General features: G+C 38.7%; 1 protein-coding gene across 1 annotated transcript; it reads left to right on the forward strand.

The window, feature by feature from the left end:
- The first annotated feature begins 100 nt into the window (after positions 1-100).
- anxa4 (annexin A4) lies at positions 101-11,051 on the forward strand. Its single transcript, XM_042394513.1, has 13 exons — positions 101-189; positions 1,576-1,624; positions 2,818-2,905; positions 3,586-3,680; positions 4,594-4,707; positions 5,388-5,478; positions 6,133-6,212; positions 6,612-6,668; positions 6,754-6,847; positions 7,089-7,184; positions 9,999-10,057; positions 10,392-10,514; positions 10,806-11,051. The coding sequence occupies exons 2-13, from the start codon at positions 1,616-1,618 to the stop codon at positions 10,860-10,862; spliced, it is 963 nt and encodes a 320-aa protein (XP_042250447.1). The 5' UTR covers positions 101-189; positions 1,576-1,615; the 3' UTR covers positions 10,863-11,051.
- The last annotated feature ends 4,163 nt before the right edge of the window (positions 11,052-15,214 follow it).

Consider the following 15,214-nt stretch of genomic DNA (forward strand, 5'->3'; position numbering starts at 1 on the left):
TCCCGTTCTACTAACAGTACGTGAATGCACCCCCATGCGCGTTCTCGACCGTGCACGCGGAAGAAGGACACCGTTTAGGAAAAAAGAAAAAAAAGAGCACACAGTGGGTGGGACTTGAGAGCAGCTGTTTGTTATAAGGGTGGGTGTAGGGTTGTACAGTCTGTACAGAGTACATTGTCTTCACGACAGGTAAGTAAGGTGTTGATGTCCAGTTTGCGGATTGTCATATTTCGAGATGTTCTGCTGTTTTTTAGTTGGCGCAGTGTGAAAGGCAGTTGGTGCGACGTCTGCAGGGTGTGTCCGCTCTAACTTCACGCCAACTTAACTGTTAACTGCTCTGCTTCCTGAATCACTTTTTGGCGTTTGCTTTACGTTTATCTCATCAATTAAGCTATCCTTGAACATTAGGTTGGTATTTAACTGATTTGGGCAACACATTTAGGTGCAATGATAACCTTTGTGATCTTATATTGATATCAAGTCTCCTTGTAACGTACATTAATACTTGTTACTACTATTTGAACTTCTACTACTACTCAACTCCTATTGCTCAATTTCCATAGAAGCCAAGCATTTGCTTTCATGGAAAGAAGTTCATTATGTATTTGAAAATTAAGACCTGTAAGTTTGACAGGTTTATGTAAATGACACTGAAACACAATGTACACATTAACACATTTAAGTGTTAATGTGTCTGAATACACTGTGCTGCTGCTTTGGTTCATACCTGAAGCTATTTACCTGAGGAATAACATGCTACTATTTCATTTGTCCAGAAAGGGATTTCATTGTATTTACTCAATTTTTGCTTGAGCAGAAGTATCCACTTCATCTTTATTGACAGTCTATAATCCATACACAGAGTATGACATGTGATGTAAATACAGGGCAGGAATCACCTGCCCTGTATTTACATCACAAACCACTCAAGTGTTTCTGTTGACCTACACATAGAGTCCAGGACACTATGTTTGATTAGTTAATGTCCCCACTGACGACCTCCAGGACAGGAGTGCTGTGTTTGTCTGATTTGTAATACAAACTTTCATTGTGCTTGAATGTAAATAGAGGGAATCTCGGCTGTGTAAGGTAGACATACCCTTTATGTAGCATTATAGCTTGTAAATTTAATTGCTCTTCTCAATATCTTTTTAATTAAATGGAGTTTGACAGATATATGATGACTGTGTCAGCGGGTAAGTTGATCCACACAGGCAGGAAAACAGGAAGATTTGAAACCCCAAGCACTTGTTCTCAGTGGAGTAATTACAGGTGTGTCCCAACAAACAAGACACCATCTTAATGAGAGTAGCCCCCTTGATGCCAGCGTAGACATAGGACACAGGAGAGCCCATGAGCAAACGTGTGTGACGGAAACCCTCTCTGAGAAGATGAAGTGCATACAAAATTGATCAGAGGCTAATGAGGGTCACTTGCTGAGACAAAAAAAAACTGAGACAGTTTACTGCCCCTAAACCTGATGCTGCTGCTCCTTTCTTCATCTGTGTTATAAATGCAAAGGTCCTTGTGCATTTTTACATACATAACTAGCAGTGTTTATTTGTTCTTTTACAGCTTTCTTCACCTCCAGTTTGGAAACCCATACTCTCCTACAATGGCAGCGGTAAGTCTCAACATATGTCATGTACTCAACATTTACATTTATTTGCATCATTAGTAGGAAGCTGGTCTCTATTGTTGTGCTTGGTTTTGAATCGGACTGGATAGAAATGACCTATTATAATTTGTCATTTCTTATTAGAATTATATTGTAATGAGATGGTGCTGTTGTGATACACATTTGCTTTTGCAATCAGGGATAAAAGTTAAGTCTTATGTCTGTCCTTTTAAATACAAAACAGACACAAAATGTGCTATAATTGTTTTGAGTTTACGCTTCCTGTCAATGTTACTCATAACAATACTTTGCAGTCTAAAGCAGTTGTCAGAAGTTAAGCAGTTTATTTATTTAATGTGATTTTATTTTAAGTCATAATGCATTATACAGATAGTATCAAAAATCTTTGTGGTCATTGAGATTTTGATTTCAACTCAAATTCGCCAACCTTAGAGGGAGAAATTATTCTCATAATAGTTTTTTTTTTAAAGTCTGCAGTAAATATCTCAAAAAGAGACATTTAACTCTAACTTTTTCTAATATTTTGAAATGATAAAATGCACCTGCTATTGACAAATGAATAGATAAATGTGCTGTGTAGCGTACTTGCCTTGAACTTTTGAATAATCAGTGTTATTTAGTATTTACACATCCCCTCTGTTTTAAGACATAAAAATACTTTGAATAATAATTTGTCTCATATGGTTTTCTGACAAAAACAAAATTCTTACAAATTCTTTAAAAGCACATTTACTCCTTCATCACTGGAAAAGTCTGAATCTATGAATATGCAAGTATGTTTAATTTCAAAAGATTGTCACAAGATGTCTCCTACTTCACTGAAAAGGCCACTCAGTGAGTTTGTCCTGGAAGTTTCAAATTTCAACATCATTCAAATTTCAACGTCATAATTTTTTAATTTGCATACTGAGTCATGATTATCATACTTGTTCATGCATGTCTTTAATTCAAATTTGAGGTGAGCACGGAGAAACTTTCCCTCTTTAGCAGATATGTGTGAAAACAGATCTCTAAATTCTGCACATGCATCACTCTGCACAGTGACGCTCAAACATCCAAGTGTTGTTACAATAAGCAAAACACATTTGTTAGTGAAGTGGTCATTAGTGTCTACTATTTTATTTCTGTTTAACAGATACATGGTTCTAATTTTGTCATTTAAAATAATCTATAACCAGATCGGAAACCGTGGTGCAGTGACTGAGGCGGCTGGTTTTGACGCAGAAGCGGATGTCCAGAGGCTGAGAGGAGCCATGAAGGGAGCTGGTGAGTAATCCAGCCGCTGTTCTCCAGAAACCATCATTAGCCAAATATATGTTTGACCGTGTCGTCAAAACTCGGTCTCCATGGAAAAAAAATGTAATTATTCTCTTCTTCTGTCTCTCTCCTCCTCTCCAGGAAAGTTTGAAAACTAAATTGCTCAGTCCATTCATTCTGCTGAGTGTGTCCTTGTACTTTGCCTCATCTTTACATATTGTGTTGTTAAGCTTTCACTCAAGGTGATATGGATAGATAGATATGGCAAGAGAAATTAATCTTGCCTTTGCTGATAGTGCAAAAGTAGTAAACTAATCTCATGAGTTACACCGTTCTTACACCATGTTAGCAGGTATGTAAGAGGTACATCCTGACAAACATTCAAGAGTCTGTAACAATCACAGTTTTCTCTCTATCTGCAAATTTATAGTGTGGAATGTTGATGCTGTTAGGGTTTGCTACCATAATCGTCTTCCCCTGACTCTAGTTTGAGCTCTATTGCAAACACATGGTTTCCATGTCAATACTAACAAACAATTTCAGATCATCTCCATGGTTGCAGTGCTAAACATTCAGACTGAACCCTTGTTCTTGTCTGAATAGAAATACATGATCCTTACAATGTTAGACATTTAAGATTAATATCAGTTTTAGGTGAAGAGATTCAATATTATAATATTTTCTTGCAGGCACTGATGAGGCAGCTGTCATCGATGTACTATCACACCGTACAATTGCCCAGAGGCAGCGCATCAAAGAGGCCTACAAACAAGCAGTGGGCAAGGTGAGAGCTTTTGACTGAGCTGTACTCTTAGGCAGCAAATGAAGTTTTTCTTTTGCGAATGAAAAAGTGATTTCATCCTAAATAAAGATGCATAAAGCAAAGAAATGACTGCTGCTGTACTAGAAGAATTGAAAAAAGCAGTTTTGATGGAATCTGTTGGCAGCAGCAGCAGCAGTGGATGTGTCATCTCTTAACCTCTTACTCCAGTTACACCATCATTTTTTTCACTTTAGGTGGGGTTTTACTTTGTTAACAAAACACTGATAATATGTAAGTTAACCATTAACTGTAAAGCAGAAATGAATACCCGCCTGTAAACAAACTGGGACAGAGGGGGACTTGTAATCTGTAGGAAGCAGGAATGTTCCCTTCTATAAAAAAACAAAATAATCGAACCCACTTAACCCACAGAAGTTTGCTGCCCACTGACTGCTTCTTTGTTTCATTATTATATGGATCAATATATTAACTAAAAGGGAAGTCTGGGATGTTTATTGTATTGACATAATGAGATACTGACCAGCACACTATGCAGTGCCTGATACAAGGTCAATAAATCAATTACCTGAAAGTTTCCAGTGAGGAAGGTACAGAAAAGTCAAAGCTTGTGTGTGAAATCCTTACAGGCAGAAAGAGTGAGTCATGTTGCACAAGGCGACGCCCACATGTGGTCACAAGGCAAGTTGTTCACAAGCCAGAAACCACACCCTCTAGTGGAGACAGCGGTCCTGCTCCTGGAATGTGTGAAGTTGTGTGTCATGTCCACGTTGGCAGCACAAGACCTAAACATAAAGCCATTATTAACTGGTTTTAATGTGAAATATAATCACCTTGCATTAAAGATGCCGATCTTGATGAAGTTATTGAAGCACTGTGGATGACTGTTGGTTTTCATGTTCCCATCCCCCTGCAGGATCTTGCAGATGATCTGTCCTCGGAGCTGAGTGGGAACTTCAGGAGCGTCGTTCTTGGTCTGCTGATGCTGGCCCCTGTCTACGATGCTCATGAGCTGAGAAGCGCAATAAAGGTCAGAGCTTCTCATTTACTTGCTCTGTCCTTAAAGGAAAAGTTTGGTGATATTCTGTATTTTTCCAATTCTTAACAAATCCCATGAAAAGACCAAAACCAACAATGAAGCAAAGCCTAAGCCTGAAATAGCTTATTCCTCTGTGCCATAGATCTCCATATGTTGTCCTAAAGTTGTTAAAAACACATCAGTGAGCCACACTGTTGCACTGGGTGACGTCATTATGATGAACACGAGCACTGTACTTTATTTTCAGTCAATCCCACATACTGCTGCTGTGCTGTAAGTACTCATCAGAGCACCAAATCTGTGGCAGAAAATGGTCTCCAGCAAATGCACTGTTAACTTGTGATTGGGTTAAATTTACTATAAACTACAGTGCCTAGCTGTTTTAAATTATTTAGCCTTTTCTTAAAAATGACTTTTTTCATGACATGTCTTCAGTAGGAATGAATGAGCTTGGGGCTGACAGCCTCAGACAGGGTAGGGAAATTGGAAAGTATTTAGAGCCGAACTGTTGGTTTTGATCTTTTTGTGGGAATTTTTGACAAAAACAAAAAACATATTATACAGTAAACCTATCCTTTAAGTTACTTTTCCTTAAATCCGTAAACTTATCCCACTTTCCTTGTATCTTCATATTTTGTTTTAACATGTCCATATATATTGACTGATCACAGGGGGCTGGAACAGAGGAGGCTTGCCTCATCGATATTCTCGCTTCAAGGTCAAACGCTGAAATAAATACCATCAATGCTTTCTACAAGAAAGGTATTGTAAGTGTGTCACTTCCATGAATAGAATTTCTGACATCAGGTCATGCTACTATATAGGTTGTGTATGATATCTGATAGTATGCATCAGTGACTAAGCCCCTGTTCTTTGTTTTTTTTGTTTTTTTCAAGATGCAATGACATCCATTATTAGAAAACGGTGCATGGCATAAATTATTTATAACAGCCATTCTTGCTGTGTATGTGGAAGTTTATTGTTTGCTTATTTGTTCTTCTGTTGTTACAATGATGGCAATCAGCAAATGCTTTTTACATGGTTTTGTCTTTCAACTCGCACAAATTAACTGTTAAGATGTATTGCTTACATGCATATGATTTGTGCCTATTATACCAGCATAATTGGTGAAGTTAACACAATGTAACATTAGTGTAACTGTTACTACTTATATTGCATTCAATTGTAAATATTTGCTTGCCAAACATAATTCATAACCCTCCTATCGGTCATAGGCTACTTTCGGGGACAAATTTCGGACTAAAGATGTGTATATATATATATAATGATTATGGATTAATAATAGGTCACTGTGTTTTGTTGTTTTTTGTGGCTAAAAATCAGTCAATTCAGCAATAACTGAAATAACTCCATCCTTAATTTTTTTTTTATTCTTTATCATCTCATTTATGGCAGAACATGGTAAGAGCCTGGAAGACGATGTGTGTGGAGACACATCTGGAATGTTTCAGAGAGTTTTGGTCTCTTTACTCACGGTGAGCAAACATTGACGTACAACTACTCTGGCCCAGTGCAATACAACTACCTTAGATTATTTTAATGATAGATTCTCACAGATCATATAAAACTGTATTGTTGAAAATGAAAATTTAATTCAACTAAAGAATATAATTCAAATAGTAGAGTGTACATATTCAGTCTCTTATTTCTTAGTGGAAAAATGTCAACACTTTATGAGATCAATTTTCTCATGTCTGTTGGACTTGCAAGAACACTTGTAAAATGTCAATAGGAAGTATTTGCACGTACTGTACATAATTTGTTTAGGGAAGAGGAACCAGTAGTCATTTTGTCATAAAAACACTTTTTTTCTGTTGACATAATGCAATCATTAACTTGTTTTCTCTTAATCTGCTGTGTCTACTGTGTTTCAGGCTGGACGGGATGAAAGCGACAATGTGGACGAGGCCCAGGCTATGCAAGACGCCAAGGCAAGGGTTCAGGTCTTAAGATGAAAGTATTTGTTTAAGTTTTGACTTCCAGTATAATTTTTTTTAAAAATGTTTGTCGTTGCAGGAAATCTATGAGGCTGGCGAGGCTCGATGGGGCACAGATGAGGTTAAATTCCTCACTGTGCTTTGTGTGAGGAACAGAAAGCATCTGTTACGAGGTATTATTACAACATATCCGCAAACATCATCACTTAATGTCCTTGTGTTTATTAGTGTTGTGTGTCATGTGAATGTACTTCCTTTTACTCCTTTAAATAGGGAGTAAATGAGCTTCATTCATGAAGTGTGTAGTGTCATGAAACAAAAAAACTCATAGTTAGATTGATTTCTTTTTACTACAGTGGCACAACAGGACATTATTATCCACCTCCACATTAATCATATTATGTCCTCATTCAGTGTTCGATGAGTATCAGAAGATTTCTGGAAGAGACATTGAGGACAGCATTAAGCGGGAGATGTCTGGTTGTCTGGAGGACGTCTTCCTGGCCATAGGTTTGTCTCCTCTGTTACTTGTTGCTAATTTATAGAGATTCAGCCTTGTTAATGGAATCTGCAAACAAAAAAAGACATTTTAGTACTTACTGCCAGTTTACCAAGTGGTCTGTGGGTAGTTTTGTGCAGAAACACACTGCATTGACTGCTTTTTACCAAAATGGTCACCAAAGTTGAAAAGATGAGGAACTCTTAAGCCTTAGGAGACGCATATTTTCAGTTTTGTACATTTGGCCATTAAAAATCTTGTATTGTGGTCCAAAATAATAAGAAAAATTCAGTTGATTACAATTATCTACATTTAATGCTAATGTTGTGAAACTGGTGCCCATCTTTTGTTGAAACTGTCATAGAGGTGTGTTAATTCAACTCTGCAGTTGTTGGTGGTGTATTCTGTTATCTATATTCTGTCAAAAGAGCCTGTCTCCGGACATGTACATTCTGTGCATTATACAGTTGAATGTAGAGTAAACTTTATTGTCTCCGAGGGGAAGTTTGTCTTTGGCACAGTGTTACAGTCCGTTGCTTCACATAAAAAAACGTGAGAAATGATTGACACAATGCTACACAGCTGCTTCACATAAAAACATTCTAAAAACATAAGAGACATTTGACTATACATCTGACATTGACAATATAAGAGCTTAAAAAGAAACTGTAAGAATTAAAGTGCATAAGTGCTAAAGTGCTTGTGTATTTATTGCACATTGCTCTTTTGCACTAAGATTTAGCATTAAGAGTTCAGCACCTTGATGGAGGCTGGAACAAACGACAGCTTCAAGCGGTTTGATTTGCACTTTGGCACATGGAGCATTCTTCCTGATGGCAGAGGTTCGTATTCAGAGAAGAGGGGATCTGCAATTATTTTGTTGCTTGTTTCATGACTGCCTGCTTGTATAGGCTCTATATGGGCTCATATTCTTTCTTCCCTATCACCTTCATAGCCATTCAGTGCATGGTGGCAAGCCTGCTTTTCAGTTGCACTGTTAGGTTGCCAAACCCTGCTGTAATTCCATATCTAATTATGCTCTCTAGGATTGCCCGTTCAGCATGATCGGACTGCTCACTCCATACAGCCTCAATCACCTTAGAAAGTAAAGTCTCTGCTGCAGTCTATTGCACAGGTTATCGGTGTGTGTTTTCCAGCTAAGAAGGTTGTCTATGCGGACAAGTAGGTATTTATACAAGGACACCTGAATGATTATCTTGTTTTTGATGACCAGTGACTCTTGGTCAGTCACTTGCCTCAGGTCAAGGACCATCTCCTGTGTTTTTGTAACATTTAGAAGGAGATGGTTGGTGTCACACCAATTGATGAAGGAGTGTATCTCATTGTGGTACACAGAAGTGTCCATGTCCTTGTGAAGAAGGCTCAAAATCACAGTATCATCAGCGAGTTTTATAATATAATTATTACAGTGTACTTTCCTGCAGTCATTAGTGTACAATGTAAAATGTGTAGGTGATACCACACAACCATGTGGGACCCCTGTATTGCTGTGTTTGGTCTCTAACAGTGTCCCATTGACCTTCACTTGCTGTGTCCTGTTAGTTAAAAAAGAATAAAATCTAATCAGGGTAGTTTTAACACTCATGTCCTTCAGCTTCTCTAAAAGCAGGTAGGGTTGCACAGCATTAAACGCTGAACTAAAATCAATGAATAAAATTTGAGTGTAGTGTTTTATGTTCTCAAGGTGCTTAGAGATAATTAGCGAAATGCTGAGGATGGCGTCTTCAGTGCTGTGCTTATGCTTACAGGCAAATTGACATGTATATAACATTGGCTCGACTTCCTTCTTGACCAGGGACACTACAAATTTCTCAAAACATTTCATTAAAATCAAGGAGAAAGCTACAATCATGATATACTGTGGCACAGGACTTTTTAGGACCTGGTTTTATGAGTGACTTCTTCCACAAAGCTGGGATAGTGTGAGTGTCTAAGTACACCATGCTGATGTCAATTCCACACAGCTTTTGAGCTAAAAAGCTGGCAGTCCGTCTGGGCCTGTGGACTTATTAGTGCACACCCTACTGAAAGGACGGTGGAGAGTAGATAGGTCCACTTCTAGCCAGCAGGTGGCGTCAGTGTCTGGCAGAGACTGCAACATATTGTCACACATGAGAGAAGTTTTGTGAATTCAGACCTCAAGTAAAAGTCCTTCAGCTCATTTGATTTTTGTTGTTCATCCAAGGTGATAATTTGTTTTTTTGCAGGGTTCATATTGGTAACTGATTTCATTGTGTCCTAAAGTTTTCTAGTGTTTGAAGTTTGCCTGTGTTGCTTCCTTGCATTTGTAAGGAGTTGTTTAAGTTCTCTTTGAACTACTGACAGTCCTGCCCTGTCTTCATTTCTAAAGGCTTGCTTTTTCCTATTTATGCAGTCTTTAATTTCTTTTGTAATATAGAGTTTATTGTTAGGATAGATGACAACATCCTTCTTGGCTACCACAATGTTGACACAGAATTGAATATAACCCACTATGGTAACAAAACCTCATCAAGCTCTAGTGCATGGAATAAGGACCAATCTGTGCACATAAAACACCCCCTCCGTGTCTCAATTTAATCATCTGTCCACACATTAACAGTCTTATGTTCAGGTTTGCTTGACTTGAAAACCAATTTATATCAGGGAATTAGGTATATCGAATTGTGGTCTGAGATGGAAAGAAGGGGCTTTGACTTAGCAGAATACACACTCTTAATGTTGCCATAGTATCTATCAAAAGATCTTGCATCATATTTATGTTTTAAAAGCATTGCTTCTAATGCATAGCCTCTAATGTGCTGGGATTTGCTTTTGCTTTACAGTGAAATGCTTGAGGAACAAGCCAGCGTTCTTTGCAGAACGATTATACAAATCAATGAAGGTAAATATTTCATGCTTGTAGCTTGGAGCTACTGTACTGTAATGTGTAGCCACTACACTTTCTTCTTTTTCTGATGCTAAATTTGTCATAGTATTAAGTAAATGCACAGTATGTCCTTCTGCTGTCTGTTTCTGTGTCCATGTGACTTGTCATCTGCATTTGGAGATCAAGGCACCAACCACAGATATAAACAATTTGTTTTAATTTGGTTCATTGGTTACAAATATACATAATTACAGTAGATACATCAGCTATAAGAAAAGCAGACTGATTTAATTATTCTCTCTGAGGCAAAGTCTAGTGCAGTATAAACACACTTTCTCTCTCTTGTCAGGGGCTGGGAACCACAGACAGTGTCCTCATCAGAATTATGGTTTCCAGGGCTGAGATTGACATGCTGGACATCAAGGCGCAGTTCCTGAAGATGTATGGCAAGACTCTCTACTCCTTCATCAAGGTGAGGCACTAAAAACCAGGGGCGGGGAAATACTGTAGTCAGCAAAAGCTTTGCAATACATCAGCCAGGATTTAATCATAATGGCAGTTTTAACTTGATGTAATGCCTTAATGCTGTTTTGAACTTTGACTTTTTTTTTACTGCATATGTTTCATTTGATTAGCTAAAGTCCAATCTGTATGAGTAATATTATCTGTTTTTTCAAAAGTCTGAATCTGAAAATATCTCAGTGTTATCAGTTTGGCTTCATGGTCCTTTGAAGTCTCACAGATTTTTTTTCCATTTGCGCAGGGAGACACATCTGGTGACTACCGCAAAATCCTGCTGGAGCTGTGCGGAGGAGAATAACAGAAAGATCAGATGAATATCCACCTCTTGATTCTGCAAACCATGTTATTATCTTTCCTCTTTTGATGACTATATTGTCCTGCATTGTACCTTTTTTTTCTTCCATGGCCTTAACATTTCACTGATTGACCCTAGTGTCTTGTTTTACTGTCTGTAATGCCAATTAAACCAAAGACCAACGACCTTTTACACATGTCTGTGTTTTTGTTATTGATCTTGTATTAAGGATGAATTAGTGGTATTAGTTAGAGAGAGATATATGCTTCTCACATCTCTAAGAACGTAAAAGATGAATGTTATTGGCCTCCGGGCTCCAGTCTTGTTATAGCGCAATATTTTCATCACTGTCCACTCAGTGAAGTCCATTTGTTTAATTGGTAGCTATTCCTCATTTGTTGAGTCAGCCCTGCATCGTTTGACTCAATTACATTAACGGGATGCAAGCTTGATTTGGGAGGCAGTAAAGTGTACTCTAATCAAATTGAGGAGGATGTCCCATAGCTTGTACAAACCTACAGCTCCATCTCAGAGCTGCCTGGGAAATAAGTGATTGTACCCCAGGTGACCACTGGGTGGACCAAGATAACTCTCCGTAAACTTTATCTGAAGCAGCTGGAAGTCTATCAGCATCCTTTATATTCAAGAATAGTACAGCACTCAATGTCATGTTTTTCATTGATCTGCAAAATATGACTCTTCTGCAATCCTGTTTCCCGGTAAAACTCTTGTAATGTAGAATATATAGCAAGTTTTTCCATTGTCTGTGTATAACATAAGCCTGACTCGTCGCTATTGAACCTGACAAGTGCTATATACAGACTTAGCTACAGAGCTGGTTCAGGCTTTACAGCAAAACACTCCCTCGGGCCATCCACTCATTTTGTGTGGCGCAAACAGGAAGAAGAAACAACATCATTAAACACTTATCAGGTCGTATTAGACAACCGGCTCAATGCATCTGTTTATGTCTTTCTCTGAGGGGCAGCCACCCTCTGTGGCCATCTGGTGAAAACCCCATTTAGTCATTTAAGAGTGTTCAGAGGTTTTCAAGGCAGCTGTGAAGATGATCAGGACCCCAGATAGGCTGAGGCATTGTCTCAGTGGCACATTAGTCGTTATTTGAGATTATAATAGGAGAAAAGTATTAGTATCATTCAAATGAAAATGCTTTCAAACTGTTTTTATTGTGTTCAGGATAAATCCTTTTCATGAGCACCTTCATTTATTTGAACTCAAGTCCATTCATTAGAGGATTTGTTTTTTCATTGTGTACCATAAAACATGATACAATGAAAATAAACACATTTAAAAAGAATATTTCAGCAGAACTAACCAAACGTGCAACCACCCGCAAAGATACAATTTCTCTAACAACTATTCTTAATGATAATGGGAAGAAAGGGTCACAGCCAAGTTTATTTTATAAGTCTGTACACTCACTTTTGATTTAAAAGTAACAAGTTGTTCTCTGGCATCTACAGCAAGTTGTTGAGACGTGCAGGAAGTCCTTGATAAATGTTGGAAAGCTGAAGGTGATGTATTAAACAAGGCTGTGTGAGACAGCACATAAGAGAGATGACACTATAACTCAAGCAATGTCCTTAACATGAGGTCATACAGGGAGACAGTTTGTCATGGATATGAACTTTGTGTTTATATCCATTTATGAATATGCCTCAATAACCCTGAATGGATTTCTAACCACACAATACTGCAAATATCACCATGGCAACAGAAATAACATGCTTGGCCTAAAAACCAACAGTAGGCAACATGTCTGAATGCATATTGTACGCTCAAGCCTCTGACTGCTGACGTACAGTATGTACCTAGGTGGTGACTTTGAAATAAGCTGATACATAACAGAAGATCATTAACAAGAAAACAAAGAATATGTGAAGACTACAACCAAGGCAGAGTAATGCAACTTTCGCTTCAACCTTAGACCAGCTACAGTGTTGATGGTTGAAATATTGAAATGTGAAACAGAATTAGCAAAATTAAAATAGTTAACAGCCTGTACAACTCAGGCAACTGAAATGGAATAGACTGACCTCTTTTGTTTTGTTTTTACAATAGTATATCCAGGAGTCAGCATTACGGACAAAGTTAAAACGTGACAATTATGGAAATATTCAAAATCACAGGGTAAAAAGTTCACCAAGTATTTTTCCCCCTCTGTCACATTGATTTTTTTCCCTGTGTTTTTCTTTTTACTGTTAAAACACAATACTATTATTTTTGTGAAATGCTCAAGGAGACACCTCTCCAAAATGTGTCAGCAAGATGTTTTAATAAAGGAACTCTGACATGATTATATGGAGAGAGAAAAAGTTGAAATACTGAATTGTCCCACAGCTTTGCTATGCTGGATCAAATCAGTTTTTTATTTGGATAATTTAATAACTAAAATGATCAGACACTGTGTGCAACAACTTGTACAACTGCACTTAACACAAGACAGTGTGTAAACATAATCAGTCCAACCTTTAAATTTATGAAAATTGATTAAAATATAAATACACATTTCACTGTTCAAATGTTGCTCTGCCTTATTGCTGATGTTATAAATTGTCTTTTCTAATAGCAAATCATGCCAGTTGTTCTGCCCCTACAGGTGTAGTTTAGTGTGTTAAAATTGTTTATCCTGTGTAATAGCACCACCCTGTGGCGGAGCTACACAATCCCAAGAGCTAAGTGACTAGCACAAAGGCATTCAGACAGCCCTCACACCAGCTTAATCCTCCTGATATTAAAAACACACTAAATCATAATTGAAGAAGAATTTGACAACACAAACGAAATGAATATGGTCGCTCTGTAAGATCACAGGCATCTCATTCATTGTCCAGCTCAAAGGCTAACTTAGCAGTTGCCATGGCGAGAGCAAAAGCTGAAGCAGCACAATCTAGAGCAACGCATCCTAAAATGAAAATTGAACTAACGGTTGAGCAGGCACGCATTCAGGCCACTCTTGATGCATTAAATGATGAAAAAGATAAAGATGCTGCCATAGCAGAGGCAAATACGTCGCAGGCTGGTTTATTAAAACTGGAGATAGAATTACGCAAGGCCTCCAGTCCGGCCCTGCAAAATAAACTGACAGACTTCATTTGCACAGGGACAAAGGCTCACACAGACCCAGTTTTAACCTCTTCATGCAAGCTTCAACAGACAGAAAGAATAAGTGGGAGAGGCCTGTGAAGGCACCTGTATATATTCACCTGTATATGTTCATGCCCCGTCAGCATGTATCCAACTGGCTGCAGAGAGGAGTCTAAGAAAATGTACACGATACTGGATGAGCAGAGCAACCACCCCCTTTTTTAAAATACTTTGACACCAGGGAAGAGGCCATCACTGTTTTTGGGTGAGCGCAGAAGATGCTTCCAGCTTCTAACCTCAGGTTGCACAAAATTGCACCAAATTTACCTGCATTCATTGAGGCATTCCCACCTGAAGACTGCTCCAAGGATATCAATGACTTAGATCTCTTTGATGATGACTTGCCCATCCGACATAGCCTTGGGTTGTCCTGGAATATGCACAAAGACACCTTCATGTTCCAGATTGTAGATGACCAGAAGCCCTTTACATGCAGAGGGGTGTTGTCAACAGTAAATAGTCTCTATAACCCCCTAGGGTTCCTCACACCCATCTCTGTTCATGGAAGGCTGATACTCAGAGAGCTCACCACACAAGCAGAGGATTGGGACTTGAGACCCCCCAAAGACAGGTGGAGGGAGTCTCTCCAAGACCTACGGGAACTTCAGGTACTGCTCCCTCACACATCTTTCTCCACCAAAGGGACACAAAGAAGAGAACTCTGTGTTTTCACAGACGTGTCGGTGAAAGTGATAGCAGCTGTAGCCTACATTAAGGTGATGAGCCACGAAGAACAAACTGAAATTGGCTTTGTCTTTGGAAAGGTGAAGATGGCCCCCCAGCCGGGCCTAACCATCCAAAGACTGGAACTGTGTGTGGCTGTACTTAGAGTGGAGCTCGCTGAGCTGATAGTCACAGAGATGGATGTGACATTTGACAGCATTGTGTTCTACACGGACAGCAAGGTTGTACTAGGACACCTCCTCAACCAGTCAGGGAGATTCTATGTCTACGTGCATAACACAGTTCAGTGTATCCGTTTATCATCACATCCTAGCCAGTGGAAGTACATCCATTCCAACCTGAAATCAGCCAACACTAAATCAAGAGACGGCGTCACCAGCCCTCCTACGCAGCATAACTCAGCTCACAGGACCATGTTGAAGTGATTGAGGCTATGAGTGCCAACAGCTTCATTAAGACCTTTAGAAGGTTCGTCGCAGTCAAGACCCCCACAAAACATATAC

This window comes from Thunnus maccoyii, chromosome 19, assembly GCF_910596095.1.
Source record: "Thunnus maccoyii chromosome 19, fThuMac1.1, whole genome shotgun sequence".
Lineage (NCBI taxonomy): Eukaryota > Metazoa > Chordata > Actinopteri > Scombriformes > Scombridae > Thunnus > Thunnus maccoyii.